At 38.7% G+C, this 13,043-nt stretch overlaps 1 protein-coding gene across 15 annotated transcripts in view; it reads right to left on the bottom strand.

Annotated features, from left to right (window-relative positions):
- Positions 1-13,043, bottom strand: part of CCDC158 (coiled-coil domain containing 158) — a 139,154-nt gene that overhangs the window by 75,216 nt on the left and 50,895 nt on the right. For all 15 annotated transcript variants that reach the window (XR_013168416.1, XR_013168415.1, XM_077143101.1 and 12 more), the window contains 2 exons: positions 2,341-2,538; positions 649-1,131 (listed from right to left, as the gene is read on the bottom strand). Coding sequence is in view for 13 of the 15 variants with exons in the window: in XM_077143101.1 (XP_076999216.1) it covers positions 649-1,131; positions 2,341-2,538 (681 nt within the window). In the remaining 2 variants the exon portion in view is untranslated. The remainder of the gene's footprint in view (positions 1-648; positions 1,132-2,340; positions 2,539-13,043) is intronic.

The raw sequence follows: 13,043 nt of genomic DNA, 5'->3' as shown, positions 1-13,043 counted from the left end.
AAAAGGAAACATTGCTACTTAAACATACAAACAATACAATATAGAATGTGATCCAGGTTATAATGGGTACAAATAAAGTGCAATAAGGTTTGGAAGAGGTATGGAATGAGAGAAGTAAACTGATATTTACTAAACATCCTCCTCTTTAGGCTAGGAAATAGATGAAGTCCTTCATACATATGTTCTCATTTAAGCCTCCCAGTAAACCCAATAACGTTGTGGTGGTTTTTGTTTTGTTTTGCAGATAGAGCTGCTAGAACCACTGAATAATCCAATATTTTACAGTTATTAAGTGGTGAGAGATAGGGTTCAAACTTAAGTCTGTCTAAAGTCGGAGAAAATATTTCAAATTGCAGGGACAAGTTTCACGGAAAAGCTGTGTTTTCTGATTATTTTTCTTCTGTCCTGTTAGCTGTGAACCATTTTTGGGATTCATACTACTTTGGGAATCCAATAAAAGTGTGGGTCCTTTCCCAAAAAACACACATATGCATATAGGTACAAATACTTTTGGACAACTTCAGAAGGTCCACAGTTACCAAGAACCCCTTTTCATAAATTAGGTCATATTTACTTATGGGGAAAAAGATATTTCAGAAACGAAACCACACACACACACAGAGAGAGAGAGAGAAAAACTCCACAGACCTTAAATTCCTGCAGTTCCAGTCTCCTGTCATTAATTTCTTTCTCAAGTTGTGCTTTTTCCACTTGCATGGCACCAGCAGTTCGTCCATGCTGACCAACCAATTGCGTCATGTTTTCAATCTGTTGTCGCAAAATCTCAATCACTTTGTCCTTTTCTGTCATCTGTAGCTTGAGGGCCTCACATTCTGTCTGCACATTTCTGAGGTGATCCCCTTCATTTTTCAAGTGCTGCAGCTCCTGCAATTTCAAATCTACCCGGGAGCGGAGCTTCGTGATCTCTGCATTGGTAGCCTCAATGGCTCTCTCCTTTTCCTGGAGGGAAGCTGTCAGGTCTGATACGGTCCTCTCTGAGCTCTCCAGAGTCATTTTCTTGGCGGTCAACTCTTCGACTACTTTGCGGAGCATCTCCTTGGTGGATTCAAGCTGAGCAGTCAAGGTGGACACTTTTTCTAGACTTTCATTCTTTCCCTGAATTGCTGCCATCTGATTATAAGAGAAAAGAGAATTTCGTGGATTTGGAAGAATACATATAAACAACTTTAGGAGAATATAATAAGTTCATTCAAGAACATTAAATCATGAATTAGATAATGTCTAGTTAGACAAGTTCATTTTTTTTTTCCTGTGCAGAACTCCAAATCTAACAAGGACAGATCTAGGAAAGACATGTATTCATTAGGAGAGGTCTAACTAAATAATAATGGTCCCCTGTAATGGTTTTCTAGGATGGCAAGCTAGAAGTTTCCCCTAGGGTGGAGAGCTAAAGCTCTAGATTTTGGTCTAAATTTTCTAGACCAATTTAAATTAAGATAACTCTGGCACTTAGGGGGAAAGTTGGTAAGCTTGAAGGTTATCACCTAAATTCTTTAATTCCCCCCAATCTGCCTCTTTTTTCTATCTCTGAGGGGAAAATGAATGGCTTTTACCCAAAACACATTCACATTCTCTGATCCTCATCTGGAAAAGAGTGAGACTCTAATTTCCAGTCATCCTTTCAGCTTTTTCCTGCTCAGGTTAGACAAGAGAATAGGGACACGGCTTCATTTGGGTCTAAACCAAGTCTGGTCCCCTTGGTTTATTTTCACATTTTGGGAAGCTTACACATACCCATCACATCATGTGATGCGTTTTATGTCTCTGTGACAGTAACTAGCATTAGACCAAGTCTTTCCAGTACTGAAAGAACATTGTTTTTATTAATGCATTCTACATTTTGCTACTGGTGTACTATTATCAAGAGATCTCATCTTGGGTATATACCAGTCTCAATTAGTATAAGGGAAAAGAAGTAAAAGTCGGGAAAAAACAAAACAACAAAAACCCATCTGTTGGAAACTTGCAACCCTGCTGTTCCTCAGGTCTCCCTATGGTTTCATGCTGACTGCTTTTCTGCAGCAGAAATAGTAATCATTAACTTACTGATTTCTAGGTAAAAATGAAAAGGAAATTGGTAATTTAGTTATTTGAGTACATACAAATGAGATTAAGTTTAACATTTTTAGTTAAAGAGTAGTAAAATATATATAAGAATAAAAAGCAGGTTTTTATAGATTTCTTACAGAACCCATAGCTGTAAAATAGGCCCCTATATGTTTAAAAAAAAGTTCTACCAGTAAGACATAAAACACATTCCTCCCGACAAGAGACCTTGGTAAAGCCATTTCACTTCCCGCCTGACCTGCCCTGCCTGACCTGCCGTTCCATCTGCCCCTGACACTCGCTCTTCATGGCCTTGAGGAGAGCTTCCAGGCGCTGCACCTCCATGTTCCTGTCGTCCAGCTCCCGCCGCAGGTGGTCAATGGTGATGCTGTTGCCCGTGTCACGGTCCCACAGTCGCTTATTCTGCTCCTTCTCCAGACTTAGCTCCTTTTCTCTTTTATGTAGATCAGCCTAATAGAAATGAGGAATGTGTGCTGGTTTGAAAGAATGTATGTCCCCTAGAAAAGCCATGTTTTAATCAAAATCCCATTTTGTAAAGGCAGAATAATCCCTATTCAACACTGTATGTTTGAAACTATAATCAGATCATCTCCCTGGAGATGTGATTTAATCAAGAGTGGTTGTTAAACTGGATTAGGTGACGACATGTCCCCACCCATTTGGGTGGGTCTTGGTAAGTTTCTGGAGTCCTATAAAAGAGGAAACTTTTTGGAGAATGAAAGAGATTTGGAGAGAGCACAGCAGAATGACATAGTCACGAGAAGCAGAGTCCACCAGCCAGTGACCTTTGGAGATGGAGAAGGAAAATGCTTCCCGGGGAGCTTCATGAAACAGGAAGCCAGGAGAAGAAGCTAGCAGATAATGCTGTGTTCACCATGTGCCCTTCCTAATGAGAGAGGAACCCTGTGTTCATCATGTGTCTTTCCAGATGAGAAAGAAATTCTGACTGTGTTCACCATGTGCCCTTCTACTTCAGGGAGAAACCCTGAACTTCATCAGCCTTCTTGAACCAAGGTATCTTTCCCTGGATGCCTTATATTGGACATTTCTATAGACTTGTTTAATTGGGACATTTTCTCGGCCTTAGAACAGTAAACTAGCAACTTATTAAATTCCTCTTTTAAATTAGTCACCCGCAAGAGAACCTCTTTTGTTGCTCAGATGTGGCCTCTCTCTCCAGCCAACACAACACACCACCCTCCCCCTGTCTATATGGGACATGACTCCCAGGGGTGTGGACCTTCCTGGCAACATGGGACAGAAATCCTAGAATGAGCTGAGACTCAGCATCAAGGGACTGAGAAAATCTTCTCGACCAAGAGGGGGAAGAGTGAAATGAGACAAAATAAAGTGTCAATGGCTGAGAGATTACAAACAGAGTCCAGAGATTATCCTGGAGGTTATTCTTATGCATTAAGTAGATATCACCTTATTAGTCAAGATGTAATGGAGAGGCTGGAGGGAACTGCTTGAAAATGCAGAGCTGTGTTCCAGTAGCCATGTTTCTTGAGGATGATTGTATAATGATATAGCTTTCACAATGTGACTGTGTGATTGTGAAAACCTTGTGTCTGATGCTCCTTTTATCTACCTTATCTACAGATGAGTAAAACATACAGAATAAAAATAAATAATAGGGGGAACAAATGTAAAATAAATTTAGATTGAAATACTAGTGATCAGTGAAGGGGAGGGGTCAGGGGTATGGTATGTATGAATTTTCTTCTGTTTTCTTATTTCTTTCTTTTTCTGAATAGGTGCAAATATTCTAAGAAATGATCATGATGATGAATATGCAATGATGTGATGATATTGTGAACCACTGATTATATATGTAGAATGGAATGATCGAAAGAAGAATGTTTGCGTTTGGTGTTTATTGTTTTTTTAAGAAAAAATTAATAAAATAAATAAATAATAGGGGGGACAAATGTTAAAATAAATTTAGTAGATTGAATACTAGTGATCAATGAAAGGGAGGGGTAAGGTGTATGGTATTGTGAATTTTTTTCTGTTTTCTTTTTATTTCTTTTCTGAATTGATGCAAATGTTCTAAGAAATTATTATGATGATGAATATACAACTATGTGATGAAAAAAGAATGTTCATATTGTATGTTGATTGGTTTTATTAATAAAAATTTTAAAAAATAAAAGAGATATCAATTAAAAAAAAATTCCCCTTTTAAAAAGCCATTCCATTCCTGGTATATTGCATTCTGGCGGCTAGCAAACTAGAACAGAATGTTTTCCTTTTCCCTATTCTAATTTTAAATGCATGAAATAATACTCTTATTTTCCTAATATCATCTTTGGAGTTTTTTAAATGTGATTTGAGAATCTTTTGGTTTGGGAATCTGATTCCTCTATAATGGCCTGTGAAAGAGCAATGATTTCCTGGAAAGATAAGCTAACATTTTGTTTACTTGTAATTTTTAGTATTACAAGTAAACTCAAGGTACCAGATTCAAATAATATTTAATGAAAAGGAAAATACAGAAGATTTTAAGAGTCATCCTGATTTTTAAGTCTCGAATTTTCTAACAAAGACAATAACAAAAACATCAACTGTGCTCCAGTACTAAAGAAATGCATAACGTAAAGGAACAAGGACAATAATTTGGTATGCTGTTTCAGAAATGCAGACTAGTTCCCAGTACCAGGAATGGAGTAGCAGTTGGGCTGTGAATAGAATTACTTCCCTCTTTAGTTATTGAACAAAATATATAGTGTTTAACGTGAACAAAAACTTTGTCTGTAGGACAAAGATACACTGACCTTCAAAGGACTCATCACTCAAATTGAAAGACAAGACATACACAATTAACTGAAAGCAGTTTTTCATGAAATGGACAGAGCTAAGGTATAGCCAAAAGAATCTCACTAAAGGGATCAGAATGTTTCACGGAGAAGTCATTTGAGTTGGACCCTGAGAAAAGCTTGGACATGCAGAGATTGGGAGGAAGGGTCTAGAAAGGGGCACCCATGGTTCACTAGAAGCACTGGGTATATGTAGGCAGAAAGTAAGCTGAGTCCAGATCATGAACAGTCTTGAAAGACAGCATTTTACTTTATGGAGAAAGTAATTTTTGAGTTGAAGAGTGAAATTATCAAAGCTATATTTAAGAAAGCTTAATATGTCAGCAATTGGCAGTATGGACTGAAGAGGGGAAAAAGTGGGGTTAAGAATCCTAGTCAGGAAAATATTGCCACGCTCCTGGGAGAAGCAATGAGGGGCTTGAACAAAGGAGTAGAGGTGGTGTATTAGCTAGGGTTCTCTAGAGAAACAGACTCAGCAGGAGCTATCCATAGACATAAAATTTATAAAAATGTCTCATGTAACTGTGGGAATGTAGAATCCAAGGTCTGTAGAGCAGGCTGCAAGCTGGTAACTCTGATGAAAGTCCTCAATGGACTTTTAGGAGAGGCTGGATGGGCAACTGTGGGATGTAAGGGTCCAAGGTCTGCAGGGCAGGCTGCAAGCAGGAACTCCAATGAAGTTCCTCAATGAACTCTCAGGAGAGGTTGGCTGGACAACTGTGGGAATGGAAAAGTCCAAAATCCGTAGGGCAGGCTGTGAAGCTGGAAACTCCAATGAAGGGTCATGATGAACTTCACAGGAGAGGCTCAGAAGCTAAAGCAAGAAGAGTGACTGTGTCTTTTGAATCCTCCTTAAAAGCTTCCTGGTGATTAGATTAAGTGTCACTCATTGCAGAAGACACTTTCCTAGTTGATTAAAAAGGCAATCAGCTGTGGATGCTGCCAAGGTGGTCATGATTTAAGTCCATGAGATGTCCTCAGCAACAGACAGGCCAGTGCTTGCCCAACCAGACACCATCACCTGACCAAGTTGACACATGAACCAGACCAGGACAGTCCATCCTTTGTCAACGTGGCAGCTAGACACATCAGCACAAACCATACTTAATCTCTAAATAGAAAACAATAACAGAAACATTTTTTTAACTCACCTAACAATACTCAACTGTCCTGTGTACAACAAGAAATGCACTAAATCTCCCCAGAATAGGGTGCAAGTCCTTGAGTAGTATTCACTCTTAAACTTGATATCTTACAACTTAAATACTATAACATGAAAAAATATCACAGTCCTTATTTCTGTAATTGATCACGTGGTCATCGTTCATATTTATCACTACCTTCTTCCACTACCCATTCCACGTTCCCTTTACACTCAGCAAGCACGTCAGCTGATCGTGGTTCTTTGCACTCCACCAGAAAATCACCCCAGCCAGTAAAGTAATCCCCTTCTTGGCTTGTTGATCCAGGGGCTTGAGTAACCCAAAGTGACCAGGTAGTAGTTTTAGACTCCAATTCAACGGAATCATTGTTGTTTCTCTTGGTGGAAGCACTCCCCCTTTTGGAACTAAAACCTGTAGACCAGCAGAGATCAAGGTCACAGGGGCAGGAAGCAAAAATTTTCCTAGTGGACTGCTAGGGGTAATACTGAGTGGTACCACTTCTATTCCACCCCTTGCCTCCTGGACCCATGGATCCTGGCTATTGGAGAAACAGCATCATACAGTAGATGCTGATTCAGAGCATACACAGCCTCCTGGAGAACATCATTAGGTAGTGCAAGGTATTGCCACCTAGTTGGAACCTTTCAAAAGGCCATTACACCATTCTATCAATCCAGCTGCCTCTGCTTGATGGGGAACATGGTAAGACAAGAGAATTCCATGAGCATGTGCCCATTCCTGCACTTCATCTGCTGTGAAGTGGGTTCCGTGATCAGAAGCAATGTTGTGTGGAGTACCATGGCGATGGATAAGACATTCTGAAAGTTCATGGATAGCAGTTTTGGCAGAAGCATTGTGTGCAGGGAACACAAACCCATACCCAGAGTGTGTGTCTATTTCAGTTAGAACAACTCACTGCCCCTTCCATAATGGGGAGTGGTCCAATGTAATCAATCTGCCATAGTGTAGCCAGATGATCATCTTGGGGTGATCATATTGGGAGCTGAGTGTGGAGTCTTTGCTGTTGGCAGATTTGGCACTCAGCATTGGCTATAGTCAGGCCAGCCTTGGTGAGTGGAAGTCCATGTTGCTGAGTCTATGCACAACCTGCCTCCCTACCACCATGACCCCTTTGTTCAAGAGCCCATCAGGCAATGACAGGAGTTGCTGGGGAAAGAGATTGACTGCTATCCACAGAACAGATCATGTTATCCACTTGATTATTAAAACTTTCCTTTGCTGAAATTATCCTGTGATGTGCATTCACATGGGACACAAATATCTTCATGTTTTTAGCCCACTCAGAAAGGTCTATCCACATACGTCTTCCCAGACCTCTTTGTCAGCAATTTTCCAATCATGCTCTTTCCAAGTCCCTGACCATCCAGCCAAACCATTAGCAACAGCTCATGAGTCAGTGCAATACAAATGCACCTCTGGCCAATTCTCCTTCCAAGAAAAATGAACAACCAGGTGCACTTCTCAAAGTTCTGCCCACCGGGAGGATCTCCCCTTACCACTGTTCTTCAAGGACAATCCAGAAAGGGGATGTAGTGCTATAGTGGTCCACTTTCAGGTGATACCTGAACATTGTGCAGAACCATCTGCAAACCAGGCCCAAGTTTTCTATTCCTCAGTCAATTCACTGTAAGGATCTCCTCAAAAGGCCATAGGTCTTGGAAAGAGAAGGTATTGTGGCAGGAGTGCAGACCATGGGCATTTGGGCCACTATCTCATGAAACTTACTTGTGCCTTCAGGACTTTTTCTGGCCTTATCTCGTATATATCATTTCCATTTTACGAAGGAGTACTGCGGTGCACACCCAACTTTATGGCTTGGTGGGTCAGACAACACCCAGCTCATAATAGACAACTCTGATGGAGGCCCTCAATGAACTCTCAGGAGAGGCTGGTAGGATAACCGTGGGAATGGAAAGTCCAAAATCGACAAGACAGGCTGTGAAGCTGGTGACTCCAATGAAGAGTCTGGATGAATTCCATAGGAGAGGCTTGCTGGCTGAAGAAGGAAAAGTGACTGTCTCTTCTGAGTCCTCCTCAAAAGCCTCCTGGTGATTAGACTAAGCATCACTCATTGCAGAAGACACTCCCCCTAGCTGATTACAAACACAATCAGCTGTGGATGCTGCCAATGTGATCATGATTTAAGTCCATGAAATGTCCTCATAGCAACAGACAGGTAAGCACTGGCCCAACCAGACAACTGGACAAAACCATCTGGCCAAGTTGACACATAAACCAGACCATGACAGACCCTATGAAACTTATTCCTGCAGAGGAAAAGCTAAGCCTACTTATAATTATGCCAAAAAGTCAACTCTAGAGAACCTTTTTTGTTGCTCAGATATGGCCTCTCTAAGCCAACTCAGTTGGAAAACTCACTGCCTGCCCCACTACATGGGGCATGACTCCCAGAGGTGTAAATCTCCCTAGCAATGTGGGACAGGACTCCTGGGTTGAGCTGGGACCCAGCAGTATAGGATTGCAAAAGCCTTCTTGAACAGATGGGAGAAGAGAAAAATGAGACAAAATAAAGTTTGAATGGCTGAGAGATTTCAAATGGTCGCGAAGTTATCCTGGAGGTTATTTTTATGCATTATATATCCCTTGTTAGTCTGTGGTGTATTGGAGTGGCTAGATGGAAGTACTTGAAACTGTTGAAGTGTATTCCAGTAGCCTTGATTCTTGAAGATGATTGTATAATGATATAGCTTTTACAATGTGACTGTGTGATTGTGAAAACTTTGTGGCTGATGCTCCCTTTATCCTGGGTATAGCTAGAACAGTAAGAAAATAAGGACAATAAATAAATAAATAATGGGGAGATAAGGAAAAAAAACTGGGTAGATTGCAATACTAATGGTCAATGAAAGAGAGGGGTAAGGCATATGGGATGTATAGTTTTTCTGGAGAGATGCAAATGTTCTAAAAATGATCATGGTGATAAATACAGAACTATATGATATTGTGAGCCATTAATTTTATGCTTTGAATGGACTTTATGTGTGTGAATATATCTCAATAAAAAATATTTTTAAGTGAGTACATTCATGATGAATTTTGGACAGGAACTCCACAGAAGGAATGTTGTGTCCTTCTAATTTATCATATGAAGAGGTACATAATGTGTACTTGTAGCATCAATGGTGATACTAATTTTGGTCACTTGATGAAGGAGGTGCATGCCAAGTTCCTACCCTGAAATGCTACTATTTTTTCCTTTTTAATTAATAGAATTTTGTGTCGAGATACTTTGAGATTATGTAAATATCAAGCTCTTCATAAACTATTAGTATATAAAAAAAGGGAAGGGTTTGAGGAATGGTTAAACTGGACTGAAATAAGATAGGATGGGTTTTACAGCTGAAAAGTGTAAGGAAAACAGGGTTCTGAGTGAGGGAGGGAATATAAATAAACATAGAAGCTGAAGAGAAAAGTCTGCACAAAAACATTATGAATCCAGATTCCCAGAGGAGGAATAGAGGAAAGGAAGCTCTCCCCTGAAGGTAAAACAATTGCACAAAAGTGCAATTTTCAAGACTGCATCATACACAGGGCAAGAATCAGATAAAGAAGAGCTGAGAAAATCTGAACAATTAAACACAGGTTATTCTAAACGTCTAGAATAAGTTAGACCGAGCATCAAAGAAGAGCCTCATAGCACAAAGCCATTCAACAATAAAACCCTAGACAAGGTGGGGGGCAAACAGAGCTTCAGAGTTAAGTCATCAAGAGAACCAGATGCTTGGATATCAGCAAAAAAAAAAAAATGACAAGCCATATAAGAAACAGGAAGATATGGCTCAATTAAGGGAACAAATCAAAACTTCAGAGGAGACTCAGAAGTTAGAACAACTAATCAAAGCTGTTCAAACAAATATCCTAAATCAACTCATATTTGCAGATTACCCGATCATAAATATACATGGAATCCTGAAAAATCCACAACAAAACTACTAAAGCTAATAAATTAATTCAGAAAAGTGGTAGAGTACAAGATCCACATGCAAAAATCAGTAGTGTTTCTATACACTAATAACGAACAATCTGAAGAGGGTTTCAAGAAAGAAATTCCACTTACAATAGCAAATAAAAGGACCAAATATCTAGGAATAAATCTAACCAAGGATATAAGGCATTTGTACACAGAAACATACAAGTGCTAAAAGATATCAAAGTAGACCTAAATAAATGGAAGGATATTCTGTGTTCCTGGACTGGTAGATTAAATATTTTTAATACGTTAATTCTGCCAAAAGCAATTTACAGATTCCAAAATTCCAACAGTCTTTTTGGCAGAAATGGAAAAGTCAATCATCAAATTTATATGGAAGGGTAAGTGTCCCAAATAGCTAAAACCATGGTGAAAAAGGAGAATGAAGTTGGAGGACTCACACTTTCCAATTTTAAAATGTATTGCAATGCTAAAATAATGAAAACATCTTGGTACTGGCTCAAGGATAGACATATAGACCAATGGAATAAGTTGACAGTTCATAAATAAACCCTCACTTCTATGGCTAAGTGATTTTTGACAAAACTGTCAAGTCCACTTAACTGGGAAAAAACAGTCTCTTCAATAAATGGTACTGGAAAAATTGAATACCCACATGCAAAAGAATGAAGGTGGATCCCAAACTCATACCATATACAAAAATGAACTCAAAATGGATCACCAACTATCTTAATATGAGAACCAGAAGTAGAAAATTCCTAGAAGAAAACATAGGGAATCATCTTCAGGAACCTCATGTTAGGGAATGGTTTCTTAGACTTTACACCAAAAAGCACAAGCAGCAAAATAAGAAAATAAATAACACTTCATCATAATTAAATACTTTTGCACATCAAAGGACTTCATCATGAAAGTAAAACAACATCCTACATAATGGAAGAAAATATTTGGAAACCACTTATCCGATAAGGGTTTAATATCAAGAATGTATAAAGAACTCCAATTTAAAAAAAAAGAGAAGCAAACTAATTTAAAAATGGGCAAAAGACTTGAATAGACATTTCTCCAAAGAAGATGTACAAATGTTCAGTGAGCACAGGTAAAGATGCTCAACATCATTAGCCATTAGGGAAATGCAGATCAAAACCACAGTGAAATACAGTTTTACACTCACAGCATGGCTACTATCAAAAAAAGTGAAAATAACAAGTGTTGGAGAGAATGTGGAGAAATAGGAACACTCATTCTTTGTTGGTGGGAATATAAAATGGAGCTGCTGCTATTGAAAACAGCTTGGCAATTCCTCAGAATAGTAAGTATAGAATTATCATATACTTAGCAACCCAATTTCTAGGTATATACCCAAAAGAACTGAAAGCCTGAACTCAAACAGATATTTGGATACCAATGGTCATATTAGCATTATTTACAATTGCCCAGAGATGGAACAACCCATATTTCCATCAACAGAGGAATGGACAAGTAAAATACGGTATATACAATGGAATATTATTCAGCTGTAAAAGGAATGAAGTTTTGATACATGAGATAACATTAATGAACTGTGAAGGGCATCATGTTGAGTGAAATAAGCCATATTCTGAAGGACAAATATTTCTTATTTCTAATATGAAATAATTAAAATATGCAAATTCATAGTAAAAATGGATACCGAGTTTCTATCTGGGGTGATGGAAAAGTTTGATAATTGTGATGATGATGGTAACACAACATTGTGAATGTCATTAACATGATAACATTATATATCTATTTGTGGTTAAAAGGGAAATTTTAAGTTTTATATATATTTATAACTAGAATAAAAATTAAAAAAATAAACCAAAGGACAGTACACCACAAAAATGAACCCTAATATAAACTATGGAGTTTGGTTAATAGTATAATTATAGTAAATATTGTTTTATCATTTGTAACAAAAGTACCACACTAATGCAAAATGCTCATAATAGGAAAAGTTGCATATGCGAGGAGGGATCTAGAGGACACTGAATTTTCTGCACAATTTTTCTGTAAACCTACAACTTCTCTAATAAAATATTTTGTGAAAAAGTTCCTTCATAGGAGTTACAGATTACACATTTTGCATACAATCCAACTTCCTGTGGCAAGAGAAATTGCTAAGTCTCTTTGTCTTGGCAGTTATATTTGTTCTTATATATTAACAAATGGACAAGTTTGATTCTTTGGAAGTTTAGGTTAGCAGAAGCTGGTTTCATAGGATTTGGAGAAAAAGCTAGGAGACATTGCCATGTTTGTCACGTGCCTTCCCAGTTGAGAGAGAATTGCTGAACTTATCGGCCTTTCTTGAGTGAAGGTAACCTCTTGATGGTGACTTGGTTTGGATATTTTTATAGATTTGCTTTAATTTGGAGATCTTTATGGCCTTAGAACTGTAAACTCGTAATTTAGTAAATTCCCCTTTGTGCTGGCCTAGAAAAGCCATGTTTTAATCAAAATCCCATTTCATAAAGGCAGAATAATCCCTATTCAATACTATATGTTTGAAACTGTAATCAGATCATCTCCCTGGAGATGTGATTTAATCAAAAGTGGTTGTTAAACTGGATTAGGTGGTGACATGTCTCCACCCATTTGGGTGGGTCTTGATAAGTTTCTGGAATCCTATAAAAGAGGAAATGTTTTAGAGAATGAAGGAGATTCGGAGACAGCAGAGCAGAACAATGGAGCCGTGAGAAGCAGAGAGTCCATGAGCCAGCGACCTTTAGAGATGAAGAAGGAAAATGCCTCCCAGGGAGCTTCATGAAACTGGAAGCCAGGACAGAGAGCTAGTATATCTCACTGTGTTTGCCATGTGCCCTTCCAGCTGAGAGAGAAGCCCTGACTGTGTTCGCCATGTGCCTTCTCACTTGAGAGAGAAACCCTGAACTTCATCGGCCTTTTTGAACCAAGGTATCTTTCCCTGGATGCCTTTGATTGGACATTTCTATAGACTTGTTGTAACTGGGACATTTTCTTGGC

Source organism: Tamandua tetradactyla, chromosome 24 (genome assembly GCF_023851605.1).
Source record: "Tamandua tetradactyla isolate mTamTet1 chromosome 24, mTamTet1.pri, whole genome shotgun sequence".
Classification (NCBI taxonomy): Eukaryota; Metazoa; Chordata; class Mammalia; order Pilosa; family Myrmecophagidae; genus Tamandua; species Tamandua tetradactyla.
This window is presented reverse-complemented; position numbering and strand designations above follow the sequence as displayed.